At 46.2% G+C, this 26,980-nt stretch overlaps 2 protein-coding genes and 1 long non-coding RNA gene across 8 annotated transcripts; 1 reads left to right on the forward strand and 2 right to left on the reverse strand.

Annotated features, from left to right (window-relative positions):
* Positions 1-33: 33 nt before the first annotated feature.
* hdlbpa (high density lipoprotein binding protein a) lies at positions 34-9,115 on the reverse strand. 2 transcript variants are annotated; one of them, XM_049731996.2, is made up of 28 exons: positions 8,963-9,115; positions 7,304-7,375; positions 6,725-6,840; positions 6,452-6,639; positions 6,127-6,342; positions 5,842-6,048; positions 5,519-5,734; positions 5,227-5,433; positions 5,037-5,144; positions 4,863-4,967; positions 4,717-4,795; positions 4,506-4,645; positions 4,331-4,435; positions 4,132-4,245; positions 3,972-4,058; positions 3,754-3,885; positions 3,433-3,651; positions 3,127-3,348; positions 2,843-3,061; positions 2,639-2,777; positions 2,430-2,569; positions 2,250-2,354; positions 2,008-2,142; positions 1,782-1,925; positions 1,514-1,693; positions 1,299-1,415; positions 1,076-1,216; positions 34-892 (listed from the first exon to the last, which is right to left on the reverse strand). In XM_049731996.2, the coding sequence occupies exons 3-28, from the start codon at positions 6,798-6,800 to the stop codon at positions 800-802; spliced, it is 3,834 nt and encodes a 1,277-aa protein (XP_049587953.1). In that variant the 5' UTR covers positions 6,801-6,840; positions 7,304-7,375; positions 8,963-9,115; the 3' UTR covers positions 34-799. The 2 variants fall into 2 exon arrangements, with proteins under 2 accessions (XP_049587953.1, XP_049587952.1); XM_049731995.2 differs by having other exon boundaries at positions 6,452-6,642.
* A 1,313-nt stretch (positions 9,116-10,428) lies between these two features.
* On the forward strand, positions 10,429-26,974 carry farp2 (FERM, RhoGEF and pleckstrin domain protein 2). 5 transcript variants are annotated; one of them, XM_049731998.1, is made up of 28 exons: positions 10,429-10,587; positions 11,657-11,895; positions 16,042-16,146; positions 16,359-16,401; positions 16,479-16,557; positions 16,722-16,819; positions 16,943-17,057; positions 17,758-17,905; positions 17,981-18,076; positions 18,149-18,312; positions 18,435-18,503; positions 18,575-18,632; positions 18,732-18,969; positions 22,238-22,437; positions 22,649-22,738; positions 22,869-23,002; positions 23,152-23,233; positions 23,318-23,555; positions 23,632-23,762; positions 23,868-23,936; positions 24,176-24,265; positions 24,361-24,381; positions 24,530-24,612; positions 24,704-24,822; positions 25,021-25,184; positions 25,930-26,037; positions 26,172-26,323; positions 26,388-26,974. In XM_049731998.1, exons 2-28 carry the CDS (start codon positions 11,680-11,682, stop codon positions 26,497-26,499), a joined length of 3,222 nt encoding a protein of 1,073 aa, XP_049587955.1. In that variant the 5' UTR covers positions 10,429-10,587; positions 11,657-11,679; the 3' UTR covers positions 26,500-26,974. The 5 variants fall into 5 exon arrangements, with proteins under 5 accessions (XP_049587955.1, XP_049587957.1, XP_049587959.1 ...); XM_049732000.1 differs by lacking the exon at positions 25,021-25,184 and adding an exon at positions 25,599-25,732; XM_049732002.1 differs by having other exon boundaries at positions 22,238-22,389.
* LOC125976119 (uncharacterized) lies at positions 20,020-22,996 on the reverse strand. Its single transcript, XR_007484181.2, has 2 exons — positions 22,847-22,996; positions 20,020-22,756 (listed from the first exon to the last, which is right to left on the reverse strand). It is a non-coding gene; the product is annotated as an uncharacterized lncRNA (long non-coding RNA).
* Positions 26,975-26,980: the final 6 nt, after the last annotated feature.

Genomic DNA, 26,980 nt, shown 5'->3' on the forward strand with positions numbered 1-26,980 from the left:
AAAATGTAATGAAACACGAGTGACACAGATAGGTACACAAAGATTTTCCATTTTTATTGACATTTTTGGACTTTTCCAGTGTCACCCTTAACCGTTTCACACTTCAATTGCATAACTTTCCATGGACGCTAAGAAGCAACATAAACGCAGGCGGGATGACGTTCAGTGCATTTTTATTCCCCAGAGGAAAATAAAAGACATTGACCGACGTCACCTCCAGCCTGGTATGCAACCTCCTAGTCTTTAAGGCTGATGTATTAAAAAAAAAAAAAAAAAAAGGGGGGGGGGGGGTCATTGCTGTTAAACAGAAAATCTGCCTAGCAACTGGAAGACAAACAGGACTGGACACTGACCCCCAAACATGACAGTTGACACGTTTTTTTTTTTCCTTTTTTTTTTTTCAGTGTGAGGTTTGATGCGCCAGAGGTGTTACTAGTGTTGTATTTTTTTTTGTTTAAAGGAAATTGCATCATCTCCAAGCATCTGGCAGTTTTGCGTCAAAGTGAACAATAAGGCGACGAGGTGTCACGAGCAGATGGACGCACAAATGACAACTACTTGAACGCAAGTGTACCAGATGGAACTAATAGAGCTGCCCCCCATTCCCCAAAACCTGCCAAGGCAGCACTGAGTTGAAAGGGTAGCTCTACCAAAAAATGAAACAAAATACTTGCTTTTTTTTTTTTTTTTTTTTAAGCATTGATGGTGAGAGAGGATTCTGAAGGGGTCAGCCCAAGAGGGGAGAAGATTTTGGGGTGCGGACAGGGGAAGATTGTGTCTTGGTTGAAGATGTTCTGCTTTAAAAGCGTTTGGGTCCCCACGGGGAGGCCTTGGCGGCAGCCACCGGAGCCCCGAAGCTGGGGAAGTCCTCGGAGCTGCTCATGTCAGGAGCCTAAAAAAAAAAAGAAGAAAAAATATGAATGCTCAAACAACTTGCATGATTTTTCTAACCCAAATTGACTTTATTTGTGTGTTCAACTTAATATATCAAGTCGATTTTAGTATAATTACAAAAAAATATTTTTCTCTGCATTTTTGAGTGCTTTGTTCAGGACATTTTAAAGTAAGACAATACCTTCTCGTTGCCGGTGGTCCAGGGAGCCTCCCTCACCACGAAGCCTTTAGAGGGGCCACGTTGCTCGTCACCAGACGCGTGGTTGCCCCCTGAGGGCCTCATGTACGCCATTTTTGCCTCATTCTCCACCACGTCCGCCAGCTAAAACACAATCTGCGTTAAGATCCACATCACAAAAGCAAAAAGACTGCACGGATGAAAAAAAAAAAAATAACATGCTCACGTATTCTTCTTCTAGGTTAAGGAGGTGGTCGATGGCTTCGTCCACCAGCTCGACACGACCCGTCACCGTCACCAAGTTGGGGTCGGCTGCTCCGCTCTGAGGAAACCTGAGGTCAACCTGGAAAGGACAACAGCAGTCAGTTTGAGCGCAAAGGTGAAAGTTGTTCCATTCCATCATATCGTACTTGACCAAAACGGCAAAGTAGAACTTCCCACCTTGAATTCATCCATGATGCGGCGTATGCCCTTGCCACGGGCGCCGATGATGCGCGCGTGGACCCTGCTGTCCAGAGTGATGTCCTCGGAGATCATCTCCTCTAGATCATCCACAATGGCCTGGATGGCGTCGCCTGCAGCTATGGCTTTGTGCTCATACCCTGTAATTGTAATCTGGTCCTGTGGAGAGAAGAAAGAAAAGTCAAACTCGCTGAAATTCAGCACCATTCATTCTTCAGTCCAAGAATCACAAGAACAGGGACGATACCTGGTTTTCATCATTCTTTTCTGGGAACTGGATATTGACATTGTGCTTGGTGCGGATGTCGGTAATAATGGTACCCTTGCGGCCGATGATCTTGGGGTGATACTTGGGGTCCACAGTGATGGTCAGTTTGAAGCTCCTGAGTGCCTGCACGCCGAAACGATGAGTCAGAAGCTTCTCGTGTACGTTTCAGCCCAGCAGGAAACGTTAAGAGCGTGACGAGACTCACCCGATCCTCCTGCTCGACCTGCAACTCCTTCACGCGCTCCAGTAGTCCTTCTTTGGCACGCTCCAGGTGGTTGGCCAAGCCGGTGATGGCGATTTTATCGGACTGCTGCTCAGGAGCAGGCACTTGAATGTTTACCTGACGGGAAAGAAAAGGAATTTAAGAGCCAGCTCCTTTCCAGAGACGAACAGGACTTGTGGCTCTCCACGGCCTTAAGAATGATCACGACCCTTCTTAGAACGGACCTCAAATTCGTCCATCATCTTGCGAATTCCACTTCCTTTCTGCCCGATGATGTAACGATGAAGCTCAAAAGGCACTTCCACCTCAATGGTGACGGGAACCAAAGCCTAAGAGCCAACCGAAGACAAGTTAGGAAGCAACCCCAAAAACAACAGTCAGGTTTGTCTTATTCGGATTCCAACCTTCAGCGCTTCCGCAGCAGCCTCGCATCGCTCCTTGCGCCCGGAAATCACGATCACGTCGCATTTCTTGGGCGCGTTTGGATCGACGGGCTCCTTCACCTCGCCGTTGGCTTCGCCGTTCTCCTGGATGGCCTCCACAGCTGACAAGGCGGCCAAACGGTCATTTCAAATAATGTCCTCACCATGTTAGAAGTGAAATCTTCTCTTACCTTGAGGGTCCTCACGATCAGGAAACTTAATGTGTACATTGTGATCTCGAGTGATCTGCTGGATTCGAGAGCCCTTGGGGCCCATGATGGAACGATGGAACTTCTGAGCGATGGTGCACTCAATGGTCACTTGAGCATCCTGTGGGAGGGAAAGCATTTAAGTGTTTTTCCTAATGGAGGACGAAAGCGCCGCCGTGTACTCACCAGGTCCTCGACAATCTCCTGCATGCGCTTCTTGGCCGCCTCCACGCACTCTTTGGCTCCTTTGAGGGTGACTTTGTCGCTCTGCGTGCCGGTGCGTGGGAAGCTCACCATCACGCCGCCGTACTCGTCGGCAAGATCCCGCAGGACTTGGCCGCGGCGAGAAACAAAGTAGCGGTGATGTTTGGGGTCCACGCTCATGGTGTCCTCAATGACGTCATCCTGGAAATAGATTGTGTGAGTTAAGCCCCTCTTCAAATTTTGCTCACAAAAAAAAGATGTCTCACCAAGTTCTTGATGAGCTCCTCCAGCTCCTTCTGGGCATCACGAACGGCCTCCTCGGTGCCGATGACGGTGATGAGCTCCTGGTCTTTGTCCTCAGCGGTGGGGAAGATGATCCTGGCCCCGGTGCTGTCACGCACCTTGCGAATGTTGCCACCGCCTTTGCCGATGAGGAACTTGTGGTACTCGGGCTTGGCGCGCAGCTCGGCCGTGTGGCTCTTGGTTTGCTGATGGGACGACGCATCAAGAAAAATTGAGGAATTAAAAGGAAAACAAAAATGCTCAAAACAGATCCCGGGTCAAACAAGTACCTTTTCTTCCGCAAGAGCCAGAAGCTGCTGCTTAGCCTTCTCCACCTCATCCACGGGACCCCGAATGGTGACCTTGTCGATGCCAGAACCTTCGCTGGGGAAGTGGATGTGCACGCCGCCGCATTCCTCCATGATGGAGCGCACAAAGCGGCCCTTGGAGCCGATCAAGGAGTTATGCAACTTGGAAGGAATGGACACCTCCATCTCCGTGATGTTTGCCTAGGGACCAGATGAAGTGAAATTCAGCATCTACAGAGGAGCCTTGAGATGATGGGTAGAAGACACTCAACCACTGAAATAATGTAGCGTGGCATGTCTTACCAGTTCCTTCTGAATGGCCAAAATCCGCGTCCGTGCAGCCTCACAGTTGGCCTTCTTGCCCGTGATGATGATCATCTCGGAGTTGCTGTTCTCGGCGGGCAGGTCGATTTTCGTGTTGGTTTCCTCACGAATCTAGCAAAGTCAAAGGACACAACCATGCAAGTGATTTACATTTTGTCCACCATTTTAATTTGTGCCACTATTTTTTTTAGGACTACCTTTTTGATGTTGGATCCACCTTTGCCGATAATGTTCCTGTGGAACTGCTTGAAGATGGGGACGGAGACAGAGAAGCTGTTTTCCATCTGATGGAAACAATCAAGGTTAGTGGTCAACACGACACGGAAACACATGAGCTAAAGAATTTCCAAGCGTTACCATTTCGGCCACGATCTTCTGCATGAACTTGGCACATTTGTCCACTTCGGCTCGCGGGCCCCTCAGCTGAACAATGTCACTTTTCTGCGCGGGGTCGGGGAAGTTGATGATGACCTGAAAATAGATATTAAGGAAAAATATTGTTTTAGACGAATTAGAACAAATGTATGTTCGTTATAAATGAGATCAATGAGCTCACCTCGGGGAATTTGTCGCGCACTTCTTTTATCTTCTCCCCCTTTTGACCGATGATGGCTCTGTGAAAACGCTGTTCGATGATCAGATCCTTTGTACGCTCGTTCTCCTGCAAAGAGGCGGGCGTAGATTGAGTAACGGCGCCCCAGCGTGTCCGCACGGCGCCCGAGTGCACTGACCATGCGTGACGCAAGCTCCAACAGCTCCTTCTTGGCTTCCTGCACACCCTGGGGGTCCCCCTCAATGCGGATCAGGGTACTCTTCTCATGGTCGGGGGGGATACGGACGGTTACTTTGTGGAGCTCCTTGATTCGGTTGACTGAATCAAAAAAATTGGATTAAAGGAGTGTTACCGGGCAGATTACATTATGCCCACAGCAGAGCGCTTACTGTTGGCGCCAGCTTTCCCGATCAGATGTCTGTGAAATTTGGGATCCACGCTGATCTCCGTGTAGTCCATGCGACTTATCTGTTGAGAAGAAATATGTGAGCACGAGCGTATTAGGACACCAGAGCGAGCCGCAGTCAGAACTCACGAGGTCCGCAACGATGGCTTCAATCTGGCTGTGCATCATCTGCACATCTTTGGTGGGACCTTCCAGGGTGATCTTATCTTCTCCCTCGGTGAACTCAATGTGCACCTGCATGGAGAACATGTGCATGAAGAGGACAGGGCAATATTGATGGCTGATTGATTCTGCTTGACCCACCTTGGGCATTTGTTGGGTAATTTTGGCCAAGTTTTGGCCCTTCTTGCCAATGATGAATCGATGGAGCCAAGAGGGAGCCGTTACAGAGGAAACGGTGTAGCTGTTTGCCTGGAAAGAATTTTGTCAGCTCAGGGTCACGATATGCTTTTCAAACTTGAGCTCATTTGAAATGAGCCGAGGGGAAAGTCACCTTAGCGTAAACTTCGTTGAGGGCCTGACCGAGACGGTCGGGCTCCCCGCGAAGGATGACGGTTTCCGAGCTGCTGTCGGTAGGTGGGATCTCAACCGAGACGCCGGTTCTGTCCAGGATCTCCTGCAGGGTGTTTCCCTTGGGGCCGATCACATACTTGTGCTGAGACTTCTTCACTTCCACCGCAATGGTGGTTGCGTTCTTCTTCTGAAAAACAACAACAAAGCTCCAAGTGAGCTCTAAGCCGATCAGACTTGAAACTCCCCGCCTTTGCGGTCCTCAAAAGGCGTACCTTGTCTTCGTAAATCTTCTTGATCATAGCCACAGCAAGGGCCACCTGCTCCTTCTCCCCAGTGATCACGATCTCCGTCTTGTTGACGCTGGGAGGCGGCACGTTGATGCGAGCGCCAGTCTCCTGCATCATCTCGCCGACCAGCTTGTTGTATGAGCCCGTGATGAACGGGTGGTACACCTTGTCGATGTTCACCCTCTCCACGGCACGCTTGTCCTTAAAAAAAAAAAGGGCAACTATGAGCACATTTCAAACCCTGAAAATCAAAACTTCAAATATCAAGTTAAATTCAGCAGTGTTGGGTTAATCAATCCCAGTCAGACCTGTTCGGCTGAGATCAGCAGGATCTCGTGCTTGGCCTTCTCCAAGCCCTCCTTAGTGCCGGAGATCTTGATCTGGTTGCTGGGGTCGTCGGGTCTTGGGATCTGGATTTTAGTGGCGGTCTTCAGCTCCAGCTCCTGCAGCTTCTCCCCGTTCTTGCCGATGACAAAGCGGTGGTGTTCCTTGGGGATGGCCACAGTCGCCGAGGCCTGAAGGAGACGAGGTCATGGGTCATTTGAAAGTCGTTTCCAACATAAATGTGAACAACTCAATGTTTGGGTCAGCACCTGAGTCTGCAGTCGGGACACAATCTCCTTGCGAGCCTTCATCACGGCGTCCAGCTTTCCGGACACCATGATGGAGAGACCCTGATCTTTAGCCAAGGAGAGTTCCAGGTGGGCTCCGGTCTTGTGCATGATGTCCACACAGACCTTCCCTTGTTCTCCGTCCCCAAACTGGTTGATGTCCTTGTACTTGCGCTCCTCCAGAGGAACATGGAAAACCTGGCTCGACACATCGGGGAAAGCAGGTTAGGTGTGGTAGATCTAAAAAGGTTTGAAGTGAAGGACAGAAATGGTGAAAATACACGGATAGTTTATGTGGCGTTGATACCTGGGTGATGACGGAAGACTTCAGAGAGCGCATTTTGTTGGCCCAGGCGCTGGCGGTCTCCTGGGTGCCATCGGGCGTGGCCGACTTCTCGGGCAGAGGTGGGAAGGCATCCTTGTAGGTAGGAAGGGCGTCCTCCTCCTCTCCCCCGGCGACGCTGGGCGCTGCTACAGTGGCGGCAGCGGCGGTGGCTGCTACATCCGCAAAAAGAGTGAGATCATTTGTTTTTGATCTTCACACATTGTGTGTGTGTAGGTGTGTGTGTGTGTTACTCACTACCGCTCTGCTCCGGCAAGAGCCCGATGCGGTGCTCATTGAAGCTTTCCTGCGTAAGTACGGCGACTGAGCTCATGGCTGAAATTCCACGCTTAACACAGAGTCCGAGTGTGCCACTGGAAAGGAGTGGGGGGGGAAATTTAGTGCAACGCCATTTTAGGGGAAAAAAAAAAAAAAGGAACAGGCGAGGATGACGACCGGATACCGAAATATGGCAGATAATAACAAAGCATGTGGTCAGCGCGGACAAATATGTAAGTGGAGAGGGGAAACGTTTGGTTTATGCAAAACTGACCTATCGTGAATGGACTTTGGGATTCTCCTGCATTATCTAATCTGCCATCATGAAATGTCATTGGTTGTTTTGTTGTATCAGCACTCTTGGCTTTCTGTTTATTTCGATTGTGCAAGGTGACTGTGATAGATCCAAATATCTTCCCGAAAGGAAGACTTGATTAGGGGACTAGTATGGAGTCCACAGACCATGTGGACGTATTATTAAATGTCCGGTACTGGAGGATTGTCTCTCCTTCACTAACTCGCAAAACTGCTGAGAGAAAAATAAATTCAAGGACTCACCAGCTAAATGGTCAGTTACCAGATAATCCGTCCTGTAAAGATGCAAATTCCCGTCAGCCTGCCAGCTTTTGCCTTTGGACACACAAAGACAGAGAAATTAGTATTCAGTCAATTACACGATGAGAAAATAGTCTGCTCTTGAGAGGTCAAACGATTTTAAGTATAAAGAAAAACCTTTGCATCGATTTGCATATTTCTGTGCTCTTTCTAAACCTGCCTGGAAGGCATTTGTTGCTCTTTCCGAAGTGCCATGTTAGCAGAATAGAAGTTAGAGTCTTGCAATGGCCAACGGCATGTCATCTTGACGCCAAATAGTGGTATGGTGGAAGATTCCAGGAGCAGCCCGAATGGAATCTGTTCCATGCTTGCAACTCAAGACACTTGTATCTCAAATGATCTTTGAGTGCATTTAATTCATTAACTCCAGCTTCTCAAGATAATCTGTATTTTAATGAGGAAAAGAACACTTTAAAAACAAACAAATCAAACATAATGTAAAGAATTTAACCATTGTTGTCACTTTTTAGGGCAAGAGAGGAGAAATGTGGCCATACCCTCAAAACAGGTGAGCCCTGCCAATTGCTATGCAAGCCCAAGGGCACTTTAACGTCAATTTCTATTGACAACAGGGGGCGGTGTTGGATAAAATATCATTTATTTGTTTAATTCTTAAACCGTTCCGAAAATGGATAGAGATTAATCAGAATGTCGTGTTAAAACTTCAGGTACCACATTAAGCATATAGTGGCAAATGTTTTATTGACCTGACTTTCACTTGTAAAAAAAACTGGTATGACTAAAGTTTTAATTCGTCTGGTAAAGATAGCTCAACTTGAATTGGCCACTTTGCAATGAGGATACAAACACTTTAAAACGATAAATGCAAATCCCAGATTAGGGTGTTAAGTAGCTGCGTCTGCGTGTGACTGACAGCTTCGCAACGTCACGAAATCTGCAAGAAAAATGCCAACTCCTCTAAACGGCATTAGGTGCCAAGATGTAATTCAACATTCCAAACATAAAATGATCTTTATGGTGAATACAAGGCCATTGCATGATCGTATTATCTCTTTAATTCAGCTGCAAACTTCACGCGAAGGGCAATAGAGTGACACGTAGCTATACAAGCTAATGCTAATCGGCTAAATACTAGCATTTTTTTTGCAAACTCCTAGCAAACGTTGCGACACAACTTCCTAAGCTATGCCGTCTTTAAACCATTGAAATGACAACCGGGTAAACAGTGGATAGAAATACAAAAAACGTCGAAACATTTTTAATCAAGTCTAGGGTACTCTCGCGGATGAGTGTTCGGTGATCCATTTTATCGCCACAGTTGACAAAAAGTAGCGAGTAGGACAAACTTAGCGTTAGCATCGATTAGCTTCCACGACAACAATTGCTAGCAGGGTACGTCCACGTAGGCACAGTTGCTAACCGAGGAGGCGGAGGAAGCGCAACGACACCAAGTCCAGGCCAGCACACACGTAGAGATCCAAAAAAGAGCGAGACGGAGGGTTCGGCGACGAAATCCGGCCTGGTTTCGAATCCCATTCCTCCCCCCTTGCGCAAGCCACCTTATCTCACGTTTTTTACCAACGCAGCGGTTGTCATCGACGTGCAAAAAACGTGACAAATGGAGAAAACGCAAAGACTCACTTCTTTTTTTGTGTTCTCGTCTGCCCAGAAGGTGCAGAAGCAGAGATGAAATTCCACTGGCGAGGAGGTGGGAGTGACGCGTGACGCATATATACGAGCGACGCCCACCAATCGGTGGCCACTGACGTCACGCTGGAGTCTAGTTACACGCCCGGAGCACCACGTACTCTTTCGCTACGGTTTCGCCCACTCAAATAAGAGTGGATCCCCGGTAAGCGCATGGGATAGGGACACGGTCGACCACGAATAGCAAAAATCTGCATATATTATAAATGGTTTGAAATGATGACATCATTGGTTGGGATACAGCTGCAAAATCCTCAATGATGTGCAATATTATATTATAGAGTGCTACTTTGCTTTGTATTGTTTTTAGGCAGGCATTAATTTGAGTAGGGAAAATATTACTTGAGTCACGAGCATGACCATGTGACAAAATCAATTCCTACTTCAAGGCAGATGAAATATATAGTCTTAAAAAATTCAACGCCGTATAGAAAGCAGAAAATATGACAGTGATTCTCAACACAGCCTTGGGGAGAACTGTAACAGGGATTACATTATCTATTATCTATTCATCAATCAATAGTGTCTGAACAAAAGTCATGAGACTCTGCCACTAATCAATCAAACAATCAATCCTTTAGTTGTTTTCATCTTATCCTAATTCAGAGACAATCATATACTTCCAACTTTAATGGGGACAATTTGGGGAGGGCCCTCTTTGTTGATGATTAGAGTTAAGCTTTATAAAGAAAAGATTGCATGAATTTGGGCCAAATCAATGAACGGATATGGTGACCGACATTGCCGACATCACAAATTGACTAAACTGCAGTGATTTTATTTTATTTACAAATGCTTTAAGCGTTGATTACCTATGGAAGTTGCTTTAATGGATCAATATTTTGCTGAAGAAATTATGCAGGCATATTAAAGACCAATTCGGGCAGGTACAGAATAAATACAAAACATAAATCAGGTATTTTAACATGAGGCTTGTTCCATAGCAATGGCGATTCCGCTACACTAGGGGGTGCTGCTTGCCACAGATACCATTTCTGCGCCTTTTGACTCGCGTTTAGAATGAGTGTTTTAAAGTCTGTACAAAACAACTAAAAAGACACTTAACTTCGCTTGATATTAGTTGGAATGGCGAGAATAATTGTTAATTTGCCACATTATATATTCGGGCAAACGTGTCTAAATGTATCGTAAAACCTGTTTGCATGTCACTGCGAACTTTAACCCAGTTGAAGACATGCGACAGGATTAACGACAATGGCACGTTTTGCAGCTGTTTGGGGGCACGGAATTTATAAAAAAAAACGTTTTTTGTTTGATTGTGTAGTTAGTTAGTTACTGACATTATTTGGAAACATGTTAATCCCTCCCGTCCATCACGGCTAATTTGAGCCAAGGATGAGGAGGGAGGCGGTCAAACTGGGCTAGCAAACCAGACGCCACATTTCAGCCAATAAGAGGCCGAGTTAGTACACTGCAGCCAATCAGAAAGCGGCGTCGGGTGCGCACTTACTTTGGACGACGGGCCTGGGGCCATGGACCGACGAGTTGTCCCCTGATCCCAAACTTTTTGCAGCCTTCTCTCGACACCAACCCATTGGGTAAGCGTCTATTTCTTAAAACAAAGTAATTCTCATTTTCTTTTCTGCTACGCCATGATTATGTCTTTGTCAAGTAAAATAAAAACTCTCGGGAGTTCGAGCTTACTTAAGGAGCCGAAAAAAAACAACGCCACGTTAAACTTTTTCCCCCTTTCGAATTTGACATTTAACTCGTTTGGCTCGATGTTAAACAATGACCCATTGGGACTTTGACGCAGCGAAGCGCATTTATGGTACAATGTTTATGTATTTTTAATTTTCAGTGGGACATTAACATTGTTATTATTATATTCCTTCGGTTGTTACAATCAAAATAGAACGCCACAATTAAAACATGTGTAACATGAGTCGTGCTGGGCTGCTTAAATTCACCCATCGTATTTAAAATGTATGTTTTTCTAACAATAGAGGTTTGATTCATTGTGAGTGTAACCCTAAGATAGACAAAACGTGAGCCAAAAGTCTCGAATACCGTATAAAAACACAGAATACTTTGACTTTTCTCAGGGTTTTGGACACTAAACCCAGTAGCAACATGTGTGTTTATAATTTCCTAACAAAAAATAAACACCCAAACACTTCACTTACTTAAAGGTAACTACTACTTTCCGATTAGTAGTGACTAACCTACCTGAAAATACTTTTTGAGGACAAAACTAAAAACTATTGGCTGAAAAGCACACCTATTTGTATCAATCTGAATTTGTATGCTCTCTGTGTAGTGCTTTAAGAGTGTCAGAACATCCCGCTCTGTGCCAGGCTTCTAATAAACAGTGTTAGTGCCAGAAAAAATATTTTGGCATCGTAGTTTAAGGTATATTTAGATTTTAAACTTTGGAAGCACCCTATCTACTTTCTTAAGATTGAATAGGAGGGGTACATTTGACTACTCATGGACATTGATTACAAATACCTGAATTGCCATCATGTGTCGCAATTGTGATAAAATTGTTTTATCTTAACTACCCCAAAAAAAGATAACACAAACCTTTCTTGAACGTGGCATAGTTTTTACTCAAATATGACAATTTTAGAGTTAAAAACAAAGGTTTCCATTCTTTTCTCTTAGGTGCTGCTCATTTGGGCGCAGTCATGGGGGACATCGAGGGATCCTACCGGGTCCTGCAGACCCCGGGCACAAGACTGGGTGCCCAATTCAACGCAGGCATCAGTACACTGGAGCCAGGCCAGAGCCTCAGTACCAACGTGGTAGTGGTAGGAGGCACCCCCGCCGTCAAGGGTCCCGGTCGGGGGCTTCAGGTCCGCGTTCAGGGTCTGGACGAGTCCCAGGAGTTCTTCGATCTAGACGTGAGTGTTTCTTCCGCCTTTCTGGCACACTGCGATAAGTCTGCTGTTAGTTAGCCATGCACAGCAGGGCCATGTTTGACCCGGTTTGCGTGTTGGTGACAGCTGCAGTCTGGCTTTGCCGCGAAAATCCCTTCCCCTCCCGTGTTATGCCGTTTTATTTACCGCCTTCGCATTGTTGAAATTCGAGGTGCTTTCCTTTACGTTTGAGCTATTGTCTTTGCTGAGGACATCGGTTGTTTTGATTAGATAATGATTGGGTGTTTTCCTGTTTCAATCTAATGATGATTTCAGTATCTGTAAGCCTAAATTGATTTTTGCCGTGTAATGATTATCGCTAACATTATCACTGCTGAGTCATGTTTACCACTCAGCTTTTGAGGCACGTGTCGCTAAAGCTCGATATACCCTCATTTGAAGAAAAGAAAAAAAAAAAAAAGATATTTGTTCTGGTCAGTGTGTGTGTTTATTCAGGATCATTTGTTGCATTGAAAAAATTCAAATGTCATTCCAAAGCTAAAATTTGAAGTTCTTTGTCTCGTTTTAATGAAAGTGACTTCGGAGGGAAGCGATGTGCTTTCCTGTCGGCCCGCTGTCGGCCTGCCAACTTGCTGCAGTAGCCATTCACATAGGAAGCAATAAGGAAGCCAATAGGAATGAGACTCTTTCCTGTCTTTTTAAGTCTAGGCCGGTGTTAAATCACCGGCGTGAAAGAAGCATTGAAGACTCACTGATGACGTTGTGTAATTAAATACTGCGCCCTAATAAATCCCCCGAGTAGCCTCAGCAGTTTGGATTCTGTGGTGCACTGCTGAGACGGATGTTTTATAATCTAAGGCGCCATATGTTGTCTCAAACCATGTAACTAATAGGCAAGTTAAATCAGTTCACTTGTGGATTTAAACTGGCTTGAACCTCGCCCATACGTTTTGATATGTTAAAAAAAAGGTCTATGTTCCCCAATTCCTAAGTAAGAAAACATCTGCGTCCATATGCGGAAAACACATTTGTCATCCCAAGTGCAATACGTTCGGTAGCCATTTTGAAAGTGGCTCGCTGATGTTTATGCGGCTGCTGCAGCTTTTTGCGCAATTTGATAACAGTAGATGCACGCCGATATCAACAACAAAGTGTGTGGGGGTGTGTGTTAAACTTCACACTCTGGCGTCCCGCTATCCCCTTACACACTTGCAGCATTACACCGATAATATAACTCAAGCACAAACATGCAAGGAGAAAAATAGTTGGCTGTCTGGTATCGACTTGTTGACAAACGTTCAGCCAAGATAGCATTTTGCATCCCCCATGTAGTTCCCCCCCGCAAACAAAAGCACGTGAGACACGAGGGGTGACGCAATAGTTTGTGTTCGGTCCAAACGTGGTTGTCAGTGGTACCTTCAGACGTCGGGAAAGCAGAATGTACGTGTGGCCGTGACCCCGTCTAGCGGGCTGCCAAGAAACAAGATGGCTTCTGAGTGCCTCTCTTCATTCAGCACGAGGTGTCGTGGGCCGGTCTTTTGTAAAGAGGCACTGTTGAGGCAATAACGTTGTTTCCAATGTCTGCTCGACTTGCAGCAGAATTTGTTCTAGATGTTTAGTTCTCGGTTTAAGGACAGCTGCAGTCCTTCTTTTTTTAATTTTTTGCCCTTTTCCTGTATACGGAGAACAAGAATAGACACCAAATTGCAGTGGTGAATGTTTGAAATGGTTGTGGCCTTTCAAGCGACCGCCCGCCCTCGCACATTTTGTCATATTCGTCGTCCATGTGAACCGTTTTGCAGTACGGCTTCGCCTGATTTGTGAGTTCTGACAAACATGGCCGAGCTTACCAACATTATACTGATTTAAAAAAAAAAAGAACCCGTATCACCCGAGCTAGTGTTCCGTGGTTTACCACCACTGCTATTGTAGCAATTGATTTCTGCATTTTTTAAAAAATTTATTTTAACTGACATATGCTAGCTTGGTGGTTCTGGCGCTGAGGCCCCTCCCGCCGGCGGCACAGGAGAAAGACGGGCCTTGTGGTGACCGAAACACAGGCTCCTTTGAAGCGGCGCGCAGCCTTGCCCCTCCAACTGGGCCTTCACTCCCATGCGGAGCCTCGCCGAGTACAGACGGCGCTGCATTCATTAGATGTGGACGGACGGGCTCCGCTTTTAGGCAAACAGGCACATAAATGGCAACGGTGACAACCGCAAGGAAGGGGAGTCCAAAGTTTGAGCTTGCAGCCGGGGGGGGGGGACGGGGCGGAAGCGATGTTTGGGTCAGGAATTTTAACCGCAGGGATAGAGAGCGCTACGGCGATGTTTTGGATTATGCAACGGGTTTAACGATTATCATAACTAACCGCTTCTTTTAATGTGTCAAAGGAAGACTAAGGAGAAGAGTTGTTTCCTTGGTGCCGGAATTTTCCTTTCTTTCGGTTGGATTAGATGCATCGGTTGATGGTGTTAAATGTATGTATTTATGTGTGTTTATAAAAGAAGCACTCTGTTATCTTAATGCTAACACATTTTTGGAAACACTTAAATCCGGCTAACAATGTTACGGATTAATGAGACGTAACTGTTTTGATTTCCAAGAATGAATTAAATTGGTTTCGGAAATCATGACTGGGTTTTTTTTCCCCATTTAATTAAATTTTTGGGAAATGAGATATTTAATACTGATTGTTTAACACTCATTAGACTGTCAAAGATGGCCCTCGCTAAAGTTGTACCTAATCCAGGTTACGCAGGTGCACTGAGTAGACTAACACGATAATCCTGATTACTGCGTATTCTCACACGTGTCCTCAACACCTCCGTATGGAAAATAAATGTTGTCTTAGCTTGCTAACGGTAGCCGGGTATTTGACACTTGGTGAGCCCACTGAGTTGAAGTTTCACCCTGGATTGAAGACGCAATCTAGACATGGTATCTCCTGATTGAACAGCTGCTTTGTCCTAATCCGTGGCCGCCACTTTCTCCGAACGTGATTGCGTGACCCGCTAACCCGCTTTAGCGCTCGACTTCTGAGACGCGCCGCTAGCCAGCACATCGCTCCGTTGCCGATTTGATGACAATCTGGGTCCATCTTTGCGTTCATGAAAGCCAGCCAAACATCGGTGGACGCCGGATTACATGATATCGTAGCTCGGTGAACTTTGCAAAATGTTGTAACGTGAGACAAAACACCTCCGGATTGCAAAACGTCTGGATTGTGAATTGACCCAGATGATTTGTGGAAAATATGCGACGGCAGATTTTATTCTTTGGTTTGGGACGGACTGAAAGGAGACACGGTAGACTCATGGAAGAATGAGTTTTACAACGCGTATGAGCTGTTGCGAGCTGAAATTATTTGTCTTCTTCTAAGTGGGTGTGCTCCACAACATCTCAAGTTGACTCGCGCTACTTTTACCAATGTGGGCCAGTTCCTTTTTCAAAAGTTTTCCCCTTTTAAAAATACTATTTTACATTACAACCAGATGTCTGAGCCTATAATTTTGCCCGCTACATGTCCAAACCTCAAGTGACGTGTGTGCTGAGTACGTAGTAATTAGCTAGTTGGCCCAGAGAAAATAAACCCAGAAGAAGCCGGCCAGGAGCCACACTTGGCCACACTTCTTGCTCTCGTTGATGGGAACGCACCGCTGTTTGCCGATATTTGTTATATAGTGTGAAAAAAATGACGCTTTAATAATTGCTATATAAATCTCTGTAGAGCCCGACCACCCAAACAAGTAAATAAATGACTGAAAAAACATGTTCAGAATTTTTCTGGATGATGTCATGTCCCAGATATTTTTATTCTAGCCACACGGTTTCTCTGCCCATGAATTGGCAGAGCAACTTTGAACTTCAAGCAAGAGTTCAGACCTCCGCCAAGGCTCGTCACCAAATTATCTTTTACAGCGTGGAGTGTTCCGGGGTGCGATATATATATATCTCGTCAGATCGTCCAACATGTTCTATTGGGTTTAAGTCTGATTTAGGCAATTCGAAAACTATTCTTCCATTGTTGAATTTGGATGAATGCCGGTTATGCAAACTCTTCTTCATCAGATATGTCAAAGTTTTTTTTATTTTTTATATTGCTGTTGACACTGGGATGAGATTATTACTAATAATATTTGTTTTCTTTTTTTTTTTGTCTCCTTCTTTCAGCCGAGAGCTTTAGGGCAGGATCTTCTCTCGGAGGTGTTTCTCCGAGGCAACCTCATTGAGAGTGATTACTTTGGGCTGGAGTTTCAGAACATGCAGATGAGCTGGGTGTGTAGATCCATGTCGGCACACACACACACACACACACACACACACACACACACACACACACACACACACTGAACAAACTGTCAACAATGACAAGTATTGTTTAAAAAAAAAAAAAAAAGGTTTTGAGCCTAAATTCACAGTGGCATGTGTCCCAATACTTTTGCCTGTACAATCCAGGCCAATGGTGATTTCTGTTTGTGTTCATTCAGTTTTGGCTGGAGCCCACCAAGCTCATTGTGAAGCAAGTCAGAAGTAAGTTCGAATAACATTAATATGAATTTAATAACACAGGATACGGTGTCATCTAATGTTTTGTTTTTGTTTTTCAGGACCGGCAAATTCTCTGTTTAGACTGGCTGTGAAATTCTTCCCCCCAGACCCCGGTCAGCTGCAGGAGGAGTTCACCAGGTCCTAAATTACAAACTCACAAATCACAACAATGAACCAGCCAACTCTGGACTTGACTTTGCATTGTACACACAATCTGACTCGGCTTATTTTGACACTAAACATGCGTTTCATTATCCCACCACCCCCCCATCCCCCCACCCCTTTTTTTTTTTTTTTTTTAGGTACTTGTTCTCCCTGCAGATGAAAAGGGATTTGATGGAGGGACGCTTGATCTGCACAGAAAACACCGGAGCCCTCATCGCCTCTCACCTCGTCCAATGTACACGAAAAAACATTTGGTTATCATTATGTCATGCAAGTCGAAAATGCAATTTCTGGAGGAATGCAATATGGTGAACACAAGAAATGGAATAATCCCTCCCCCCCTGCCTTTCATCCCCAGCTGAGATCGGCGACTACGACGCGGCCGCCGACCGAGACTTCCTGATGAATAATAAGTTGTTGCCGTACCAAGAGAAGGTCCTGGAGGCCATTGTGGACTTCCACCGCAGACACTTGTAAGTCTATGGCCTTTATTATTTGTGTTTCATATGCATTTATATTAATTAAATTAAAATAAATTAGCAAAAATGTTTTTTCTATGGTTAATTATTTATTTTTGTTTTTAATTTGAGGGACTGTGTTTGGCTTCCAAACATTAAAAAAATATATATTTCTATACATTTTTCTTAGGTGGTTTATTTGTACTTATTTTATTTTATTTTTTTTTAAATCCAGTGACTCTATTTGGTGTTGGTAAAGAGTGCATTTTTGCTCTTTTCCCACCTCCCTTCTCCTCCAACAGTGTCTTTTCAACCCTCTGCACTAGTTTACTAATCTCTTCCCTGGTTTGCCAGAGTTGGAAGTACAAGGAGCCTAATCCCCCCCCATCCTCCTCCGTCTCTCTCTCCGTCCTCGCTCTATTAGCCTTAAGGCCAGTAGGGCAGCAGGGGAGGGCGCTAAGGAGATTTAACCGCTTAACGGATCACCCAAAATTAGAATGTGGTGATGATTGGTCAGATATGTCCGCCTAACATGCGTTGTAATCTTTTTCTTTATTTTTATTCAAATTGTTTTTAGTTGCTTGTATCGCACGTGAAGGTCGGGATAAGCTAGCATAGCCTTAAATCTAAAAGTGGCTCAGGGATTGAGCCTTGCGGTACCCCGTTTATTATTGTCCAGTTTGATGAGTGCAGGTGTGTTTTTGACCCCATTCAGTGGCCAGACCCCCGCCGAATCCGACTTCCAAATCTTAGAGATTGCCCGCAAGTTGGAGATGTACGGCGTGCGCTTCCACCCGGCGGCCGACCGGGAAGGCACCAAGATTAACCTGGCCGTGGCTCACATGGGCCTTCAGGTCTTTCAGGTGATTTTCCGTTCGCTCACGTGTGCTTCGTTGGAGTGACAATCCTGCCTGAATACACCCGGGTTTGTTTTTCAGGGCCACACCAAAATAAACACCTTCAATTGGTCCAAGATTCGCAAGCTGAGCTTCAAGAGGAAGCGCTTTCTGATCAAGCTCCACCCGGAAGTTCACGTACGTTTCTAAACACATTGGTGACTGATCTCAGGTCAGATTTGATGGGCGCGGTCTCTCTCGTGGTTCCAGGGCCCACATCAAGACACTCTGGAGTTCATGATGGGCAGCAGGGACCAGTGCAAGGTCTTCTGGAAGATCTGCGTGGAGTATCACTCCTTTTTCCGTCTCTTTGACCAACCCCAACCAAAACCCAAGACCATACTTTTCACCAGAGGCTCTTCTTTCCGATACAGGTGTGCTTGGTTTTGTAATTCCACCTCCCTATTTTCATTGATACGCTGAGAAAGACTTTGGCAATTCGACTGTTAGGCAAACAATGTTTCCAAGTGATTGATGGTAGTTTTGTTCTTTTCAGTGGGCGCACGCAGAAGCAGCTCGTGGAGTACGTGAGGGAAAACGGAGCCAAGAGGACACCGTATCAGAGGTGTGTTGATTTGAAATGGACCAGTCGGTTTACTTTTGTCGCAATGTCTTAACGATACCTCGATTTGGCAGGAGGAACAGTCGAGTACAAACATCATCTCGCTCTCTTACCATAGATGTGCCAAAACAGGTCAGTCACTTTGATTCTTCTCTGAAATTAACTAGCTACTACAGTATTGAAGCTTCTGGTAACTTTACCTTCATCACGGTGTTGTGTTGCGGTCTCCAGAGCTTGTCGTTCAACGAGCGTCTCCGGACGCCGTGCTCGCCTCCCTCGTCCTCGCTGTCCTTCCACTCGCCGCACGTCACCGGCGTCAGCCCACGCAAAGACCACCACCTGGTTCAGCAGCAACAGCCTTCACCCGCCATGCCGTCCTCACCGGCGTCCCCGCAGCAGCCGCCTCACATCCCCCCGAAGGAAGGAGTCGTCAACGGCGCCAATTCCCCGACTCACTGCTCTTTCCCAGGTGCTCCCACCTCCGCTCACCTCAGCCCCGCGTTTGCGTGTGTAGAAGGTGGCGGCCTGCAGTTGCAGGCGCCCCAAAATGAGGCTAGTAAGTCTTTTAGCAGGAGGGCAGGCAGGCAGGGAGTTCTCACACCCGAGGCTTTCGAAGCCGAGCTTTTGCGTACCAAACAAATGTTCTCGCCGCTGCGCGTCACCGAGGAGTTTATCGATGACGACCCCACGCAAATGTCCTTCTACGGGGGCGGGGTGGAGGCCTACCCTTACGGGCACGGTGACAACGTGGAGCAGTTTGACTGCGAGTCGGCTAAGAATGGGCTCTTCGGTATGGAAGACCTGAGCGGCAGCGTCAACCTCTTCCCCGACAGCGTGGTGGGTCATTCCGAGACCAGCTCCTTGCTCAACAACCGTTCCGAGTGCAGCTCCCTGGACAACCTAGGGCTCAGCTCCGCGGGCGAGTCCATGTCGGCCGTTCCCGACTCGGCCTCGTCCTTGCGCCTGCCAGGCTCCGACGTTCAATCGGAGGCCAGCTCCATGGTCAACTTCCCGGCGTGCTCGGTGCGCTCCGAGAGCAGCTCGGCCATGCAGTTCAGCGACTTGGTAGAGCAGCTGGAGCAGCTCAGCTACCCGCCCACCGCCACAGAAGGCTCCGGGAACGGCAGCACCGATTCCGATTCGGACTGGGGCTCCGATAGCGTCCTTCCGCCGGAGCAGAACCTGTTTTACAGCAACTCACTCACCGGGAATGCCGGGATTGAGAACTTTCTCCTTCAGTGCCATAACCTGCAGGCCTTGGCCCTCGCAGACCCTCCTGGACCTGCGCACATTTAGTTGTAATCCAACCAAAGCTGGGTCACTTTGACCATTGGGCTACATAAAAAGCCTCTTTTGGGGAATGCAAAAGCCCAAGATTCAGGACTTTTAGTAGTCCGTGGAGCTGAATGGAGTCCAATCCAGCACCCCTCAAAGCTTCAGTTCTACTACTATCCCCCCTAAAGGTTCTGGTTCTGGGGTTAAGTTTGCCGAAGGCACTCGAAGTCCCAATCGGACGACGCAAATTTCATGGCTCTTTATTTGAGCACCTAAGAAAAAACGTGTCACTGTAAAGTGACAGTAAAGAATGTTTTGGGCTCAAAAGCAGCATTTCCACCCTAAGGTAACTTTTATCCTTGACCCTTGTCCACTAACAGTTCCTGGAACTCTGCAAAGTCCTATCCAAGGTAACTTTTATCCTTGACCCTTGTCCACTAACAGTTCCTGGAACTCTGCAAAGTCCTATCCCTCTAAGAAGAGTCCTCTTATGGCCCTGAACTAAACTCAGACAAACGTCCCCTAATTTTTTTTTTTTTTTTTTTTTTGTAACTGAAGTAACATTTACATTGTTACACATCTGCAGCACTTCTTCGTAACCACTTCATACTTAGAATGAAAATAGGCTTCACATATTGTTGCACCTCTGTCCACATTCAGGAATTGCAAAAAAAAAGCCATGTTGCTTAAGTTGCTATTCTACCTTATGTTACTAGCATTACGCAAATGAGGTTTTTTTTTTTTTTTTTGGTGCAACAGTGAAGCAAGAGGCGGCGTTTGACACTTCTCAGACACTTCAAGAGTATTAATAGATTTGTTGTTAGTTATTTTGTGCACTTTAAAAAGGTTCATGTGTAACAGTAGTAGTAATAGTAACAATTTGTGGGCGGGGATTTGAAATCAGCAACAGTAGTGGATGATGGCAGTTGCCATTGAAGGTTAGTCTTATTCTTTCCACGTCTTGACACATGCAAGAAACTCTTACTGCATGTGTTGTTTTTTAAAAGCGTGTCTAAATATTGTCACTCGCTGCGGTTTGTAAATCCTGATCTTGAGGTGTCCTCGGTGCTTCTCGTTTGAGTCTTAGGGTGGAGTCGGAAGTCATTTGCATTGATCCTTTGCTGACACCTGCAGGTTAAAGCAGCTGTTGTTGGAGTTGTGTTAGGGTGGATGTTGACCACTGCTTCATTTTGGTGCGTTGAAGAAGAATATGGGCTGCAGATGAGCCGTTTTGTCCCTTGTGAATGTAGCCGCTTAGAAGATTCATTGCAGGCTTAATTTGTGCCTTGCGCAGACGTGTAAAAGTCCGTCGCTGAAGTAACATCAACCGTAAGCCTCCGCCAAAATGAACACCTAATTTAATTAAGTGCTTGGTAATCTTCAATTGAAGAAATATACATTTCAGTTGTATTTTTTTTGTCTTTCTGAAGGTCCATTTTTATTTTTTGCATGTACAGCTTTTGCGTTTCTGTGCCTTCCGAGCACTTTTTTGGTCTCAGGTGTATGTTTCAGGTTTTTTTTTTTAATTTCTTACACCATATTTTAGCCATATTATAACTTTGACGTCATAATTATTTCCACTTCTTCAAATTCACCAGCACTTAACTTAGACGTCCGTTCGTCACCGCAACACATGTATATTTTAAATGTTTTGTATGTTTCTCTCGAAAAGAATAAAGACAAGTACCACACACGTTGGACTTAAACATTCTTTTTGGAGATGAAAAAAAAAACTTTCCAACTTTTATACTATTCTATTGGGCGTTAAAAACAAGCAAACATGCGTTTCGTTTGCAGTTAGACAGCAACAGGATTGACTGGATCTTAATTATGTGTTCTTTTATTTGGACAAGCTGTAGCCAAAGTCGTTCCAAAGAAAAGCTGCCCCTCCCTCCTTCTCTCTCTCTTTCCCTCCTGCCTGCTGCAGGCCGGTTGTAGATAAACTATAAACAACTCCACGCCCTCCAGACGGACCACATTCCTGATTAGCCGCAAGCAATTGTTTCCGGGTCACGGAGAGACTTTTTTTCTTTCTCTTCCCTTTCGCCTTGTTCCACTCCCACCCCCTTTTTTTTTTTTTTCTTCCCCCGTTATTTTCTTTCTGTGCTGTATTTAGACAAGTGGAAGAGCAGCTGTGTGCTGACCTAAGAGGAGACTGCAGGATGATGTTAGTAATGCCTCACTTTTTGTTGTGGTTTGATTTGAAGTCTGAATCATCCGATCTTCTCGCTGAGGCTTGTCCAAACAATAGAGAGGGGAGAAAATGTGGGAAACATTAGCCACTTTTTCATTGACCACAGGAATTTAGAGCAGGAAGAACTGTTTGCACAGCAGAAATTGTTGTCTACTCACCCCCCAAAAAATTACATATTAATTGTAATCCATTTTTTTTTTCTCAAAGAAATTCCTACAGCAAATGTGGTTTTGGACTTTGACACCTATATCCTAATCGTTGTGTGCAGACATGCCGTTGGACAGCCCCCGTCTGTTCCCCTCGGACGCCGCCGGCCCACTTTGCCTGTCGCCCTCCTTCCAGATGTCCACACTCAGCTTACCTGGCCAAGCCGCCACCACCAACGTCTCCTCGCCTATGCAAAGCCCCGTCCTGAGCGAGGTGGGCAGCAATGCCAGACTAGAGGAGGAGGAGGAGGGCAGGAGGAAGGTATACGCCCCCCCCCCACCACCTTGCCTCACAGTACACCCCACCCCCTCCCAGTTTATTCCATTTTTGCAAAATAGAGGCTAACTATTTGACCTCATCTCAAAAGTTCTTAAAGGAACACTGTCACTGTCACTGTCGTAGCTGCAGGAAAGGTGTTCATGTTTTCCGGAGATTTTTTTTTTTTTGAAATATCATCTTATTTGGTCCTCAGAGGTATCCCGCTGACAAGGCCTACTTCATTGCCAAAGAGATTTTGACCACAGAGAGAACCTACCTGAAAGACTTGGAAGTCATCACTGTGGTGAGTGGGTGATATGGCCTTCAAGTAAAATCAAATTTATATATTTAATTTTTGGTCTTTAAAAAAAAAAACACAAAATTCTCATCAGATTTTTTTTTTTTCCCCCACATGGATCTCTCTGTCCTCACAGTGGTTCCGCAGTGCAGTGATCAAGGAGAACGCCATGCCAGATGCTCTGATGACGCTGCTCTTCTCCAACATCGACCCTATTTACGAGTTCCACCGCGGCTTCCTCAAGGAGCTGGATCAGCGGCTGGCTCTCTGGTGGGTGTCAGAAACTAACTTCGTGTTGCACAGCAAAAACAGTTGCCTTATTAAGGAGTGATGTCATCTGGGCGTTGTCAAGTGGTTTGGCTTTTTGAAATGAAGACAAAAGGTTTTTGTTTTTTGGGGGGCTGGTTGTTTCTCTGCAGGGAAGGCCGCTCAAATGCTCACGTCAAAGGCGACTACCAGAGGATCGGTGATGTGATGCTGAAGAATATGTCCGCTCTCAAGGTGAGAGTCACTCACTTAACTGCTCTCACATTTTATCGAGGGCTATTTTAAGATTTTTTTTATATCCTCAACTGCCTCCTCCAGGGCTTCAGCAGCTACCTACGAAAGCATGACGAGGTATTAACAGAACTGGAGAAGGCCAGCAAGCGGTTGAAGAAGCTGGAGACGGTTTACAAGGAGTTTGAGCTGCAGAAGGTGTGTTACCTGCCACTCAACACCTTCCTCCTCAAGCCCATCCAGCGCCTCATGCACTACAAGCTCATCCTGGAGCGCCTGTGCAAGCACTACGGGTCCGCCCACCGCCACCACACCGACTGCAAAGGTGAGGCGAGTCACAAAAAACATACGAGAAAATTACACTCCATATTATTTAAAAAAAAAAAAAAAAATGTGTGCAGAGGCTCTGAAGGAGGTGGCGGAAATCACAGCACAACTTCAGAGCAGCCTCATCCGCCTGGAGAACTTCCAGAAGCTCACTGAGCTGCAGCGGGACCTCATCGGGATCGACAACTTGACGGCACCCGGGAGGGTGAGTTGGCCCTTTAAGTTGAGGGTTCACATTTAGTGCAGTGTCTAATTGTGTCCGCAAGAGGGCGCCAAATTAAGTGCTCTCCCTGCCTTTCTCTCTGTGAAGGAGTTCATACGGGAGGGCTGCCTGTACAAGCTGACTAAGAAGGGACTGCAGCAAAGAATGTTCTTCCTGGTGAGGAGGAGATATCGACGATTAAATTAATCAAGTGTCAATTACCTTCAAAACCTTTTAGTGAGTCACTTGGAGTGGGTGTGAAAACTTGTCTTAGTTTGTTTTCATGACTGTATACTGCCTCCTGGTGGCCAGGTCGCTCACACCAAAAAGAGCCTCAATAAGCATGCAAAGGGTTGAATTCTTAACATTCTATGTATCAAGAACCCAGAGAGTTATTATTTTTTGCTATCTGCCAGTTCTCAGACATGCTCCTCTACACCAGCAAAGGCGTCACGGCAACCAACCAGTTCAAAGTGCACGGACAGCTGCCCCTCCATGGCATGATTGTGAGTATTTTATTAAAAGAGGGGATCGAAGGAAGGTGTGAGTGGCAGGTTCGTGTTAACGTTGGCGTGTCTTTGCTTTTAAACAATGGCCGCAGCTCATAATTCTGGATGCTCCGGTAAGTCGGAGTTGTAGACTTGTAGACACTTGGGCACCCGATAAACCTTTTTGTCCTCAGCTTAGTTCCTCACTTCATAGCAGAGCGCTCACATTAACAATCATGTCTTGGCGTTTCAAATTAGGGTGCGTGTCTTTTGTGTCTTCAGGTGGAGGAGAGTGAGAAGGAGTGGGCGGTGCCTCACTGCTTCACCATCTACTCTGCAAACAGGACCATTGTGGTGGCAGCCAGGTCAGTGGCATCACCTGGTGTCTCTCCGTGACATCACTTTCTCCTGGTCTTGTTTGCAAATCCATTCATTTTTTGTTTTGTGTTTACGCAGTTCCAAAGTGGAGATGAACAAATGGATCGAAGATCTCAACATGGCCATCGACTCGGCAAAGAAGTCTCAGGAGAAGCCCAGCGTCTTCTTGGACGGAGGCCTCACCGATCACTCCAATCGTAAGAAAGGGAATGAGTCATGTGACCTGGAGATGGGACACTTTATTAGAACACCGGATGATTTTAAATAAGTGATTGATTACATTGTGCAAGTGTACCTAATGAAGTGTCCCCTAAGCATGTTAGCTCCCCATCCTGCCTCACCTCCCTCACCTCCTTCCAACCCTCCTTCGCTCCTCGCTTCCTTCCCGGCCTCAGGCTCTTCGGACGAGGTTTCTCTGGAGCAGGAGTCCGAAGACGACATGAACTCGTCGCACACGTCTCTGGACAAGCAGACCCACCACCGCGCCAACACCACCATGCACGTGTGCTGGCACCGCAACACCAGCGTGTCCATGTCAGACCACAGCCTGGCTGTGGAGGTACGGCCGCCTCCGGACCCCGACCACCTACGATCAAATGCCAGGCGTGAACACGTTGGAACTCAGCGGGTCATTTTTCGTATGTCGCCAAATGTTCTGATGGATGACGTCTCTTCTGTTACTTTGGAGCACTTTGTTTCTACCATAACGTGTCCATTGTAACTCCTAACTTCTCCTCTCCATTGTAGCACGCCATTTTGTCCTCTCCCGTGTAATTCCTCATCTCCAATGTGACGTGAAATTCCTCTTCTTTTCCTGTATCATCCACACTTCCTCTCCCTGTCCAATTTAACATTCCAACTCTTCCTCTAGCACTTCTACGTATCACATTAACACTGTCTCTGTTTACTAACACTTCTTCCTCTCCTCCCCCCCCCCCCCCTCTGTCTTGTTCCCCCATCTTATTGCATGAAGTCTCCCCCGCCACGTCGCCTGAACTGCCTCCTCGCTACCTTTTGGGTCAGGGCCAGAGACCAAACACAATCACACACGTTTGCTGGTATCGCAACCAGAACCTCTCACTCACAGATTACCTGCGAATGAACCAGGTACCACCAAGAAGATGAGACCGACTTCTAGATAGCCTTACAGTTTAAACAACTGGCTTAAAGTGAATATAGGTTTAGCTAAATAGCTAGCTAGCTTCACACTGTAGTGGGCCACCAAAAAAAAAATCTTCGAAATTTAAATGGTTCCTAATATTAATGTGGCTAAAAATATTCAATAAACGCTGTGTGATTTGCAGAACCAGCTATCGGGGTACCTCCTGAGGAAATTTAAGAACAGCAACGGCTGGCAGAAACTCTGGGTGGTTTTCACCAACTTCTGCTTGTTCTTCTATAAGACACACCAGGTTTGGATGCACGCACAGACACATTTTGGAATCAAATTTTTTTTCTGCAGAAACTGGGTGGTTTTAAATCTAATATTTGTGGACAATATTTTTTAATCCAACTTTGTTTCTATTATTTGTGTGGTTGTGCTCAGGATGACTTCCCACTGGCAAGCCTGCCACTGCTGGGCTACACGGTGAGCACGCCAGAGGAGGCGGACGCCATCCTCAAGGATTACGTCTTCAAGCTGCAGTTCAAGTCCCACGTTTACTTTTTCCGGGCTGAGAGCGAGTACACCTTTGAGAGGTCAGCAACTCGTTTCCTTTGTCACCTGAATTGGATTAACTACAACTTTGTGTTGCACTTTCAGGTGGATGGAGGTGATCAAGAGCGCAGCTAGCGCCACGGGCCGTGTGAGCCTGCTGGCCCCCGCCAAAGGAGATGGCGAAGAAGACCTCTCCACCAAGATGAACGGAAGCTGACGTGGAGGAGTCCACATCTGCATGCCTCCTTTCATTAACCACCTTAACATTGATTTCTGCGCGGAGGCTCGTTTCAAGTTTTACAGGACCAACATAGCAAAGAGGGTGTAGCAGGTCTAATGTTGAAGGAGCCAAGGTGTGAAGATGATGAGGACGATGATGAGGAAAGTTCCTGAAAGTGCACACGAAAGACTTGAGTGCGTCGGTGCTGCTGTTCGTGCTGGCGTTGAATCAGTATTTGTTATTAACCAAGGCTGGTCCCTACTAAGATGGATGTTCTTAAACCATTCATGCCATTTTGTGTTGTCTGTAACAAGAGAGGCCGTCTTTAGTGTCTTTCACATGGCGCTAAGGTCTAGTCATCTATTTATTGTGTAGTGTGCGTGCGTGCGTGCGTTCGGGGAGCCTGTTTTAGTTTTATCATTGATTCTTTTTAAAACGCTGTCAAATAAAATGATCATTTCAGACTACACAATTGGCC

Source organism: Syngnathus scovelli, chromosome 10, assembly GCF_024217435.2.
Source record: "Syngnathus scovelli strain Florida chromosome 10, RoL_Ssco_1.2, whole genome shotgun sequence".
Taxonomy (NCBI): Eukaryota; Metazoa; Chordata; class Actinopteri; order Syngnathiformes; family Syngnathidae; genus Syngnathus; species Syngnathus scovelli.

Bases quoted from the DNA above. Each gene is read 5' to 3' on its own strand.
- farp2 (XM_049731998.1), top strand. From the start codon at position 11,680: ATGGGGGACATCGAGGGATCCTACCGGGTCCTGCAGACCCCGGGCACA. The intron at 24,382-24,529 runs GTAAGTCGGAGT...TTGTGTCTTCAG, and splicing joins TCATAATTCTGGATGCTCCG to GTGGAGGAGAGTGAGAAGGA. The intron at 26,038-26,171 runs GTTTGGATGCAC...GGTTGTGCTCAG, and splicing joins TCTTCTATAAGACACACCAG to GATGACTTCCCACTGGCAAG.
- hdlbpa (XM_049731995.2), bottom strand. From the start codon at position 6,800: ATGAGCTCAGTCGCCGTACTTACGCAGGAAAGCTTCAATGAGCACCGC. The intron at 3,062-3,126 runs GTGAGACATCTT...ATCTATTTCCAG, and splicing joins AGGAGCTCATCAAGAACTTG to GATGACGTCATTGAGGACAC. The intron at 2,143-2,249 runs GTCCGTTCTAAG...CTTTCCCGTCAG, and splicing joins AGATGATGGACGAATTTGAG to GTAAACATTCAAGTGCCTGC.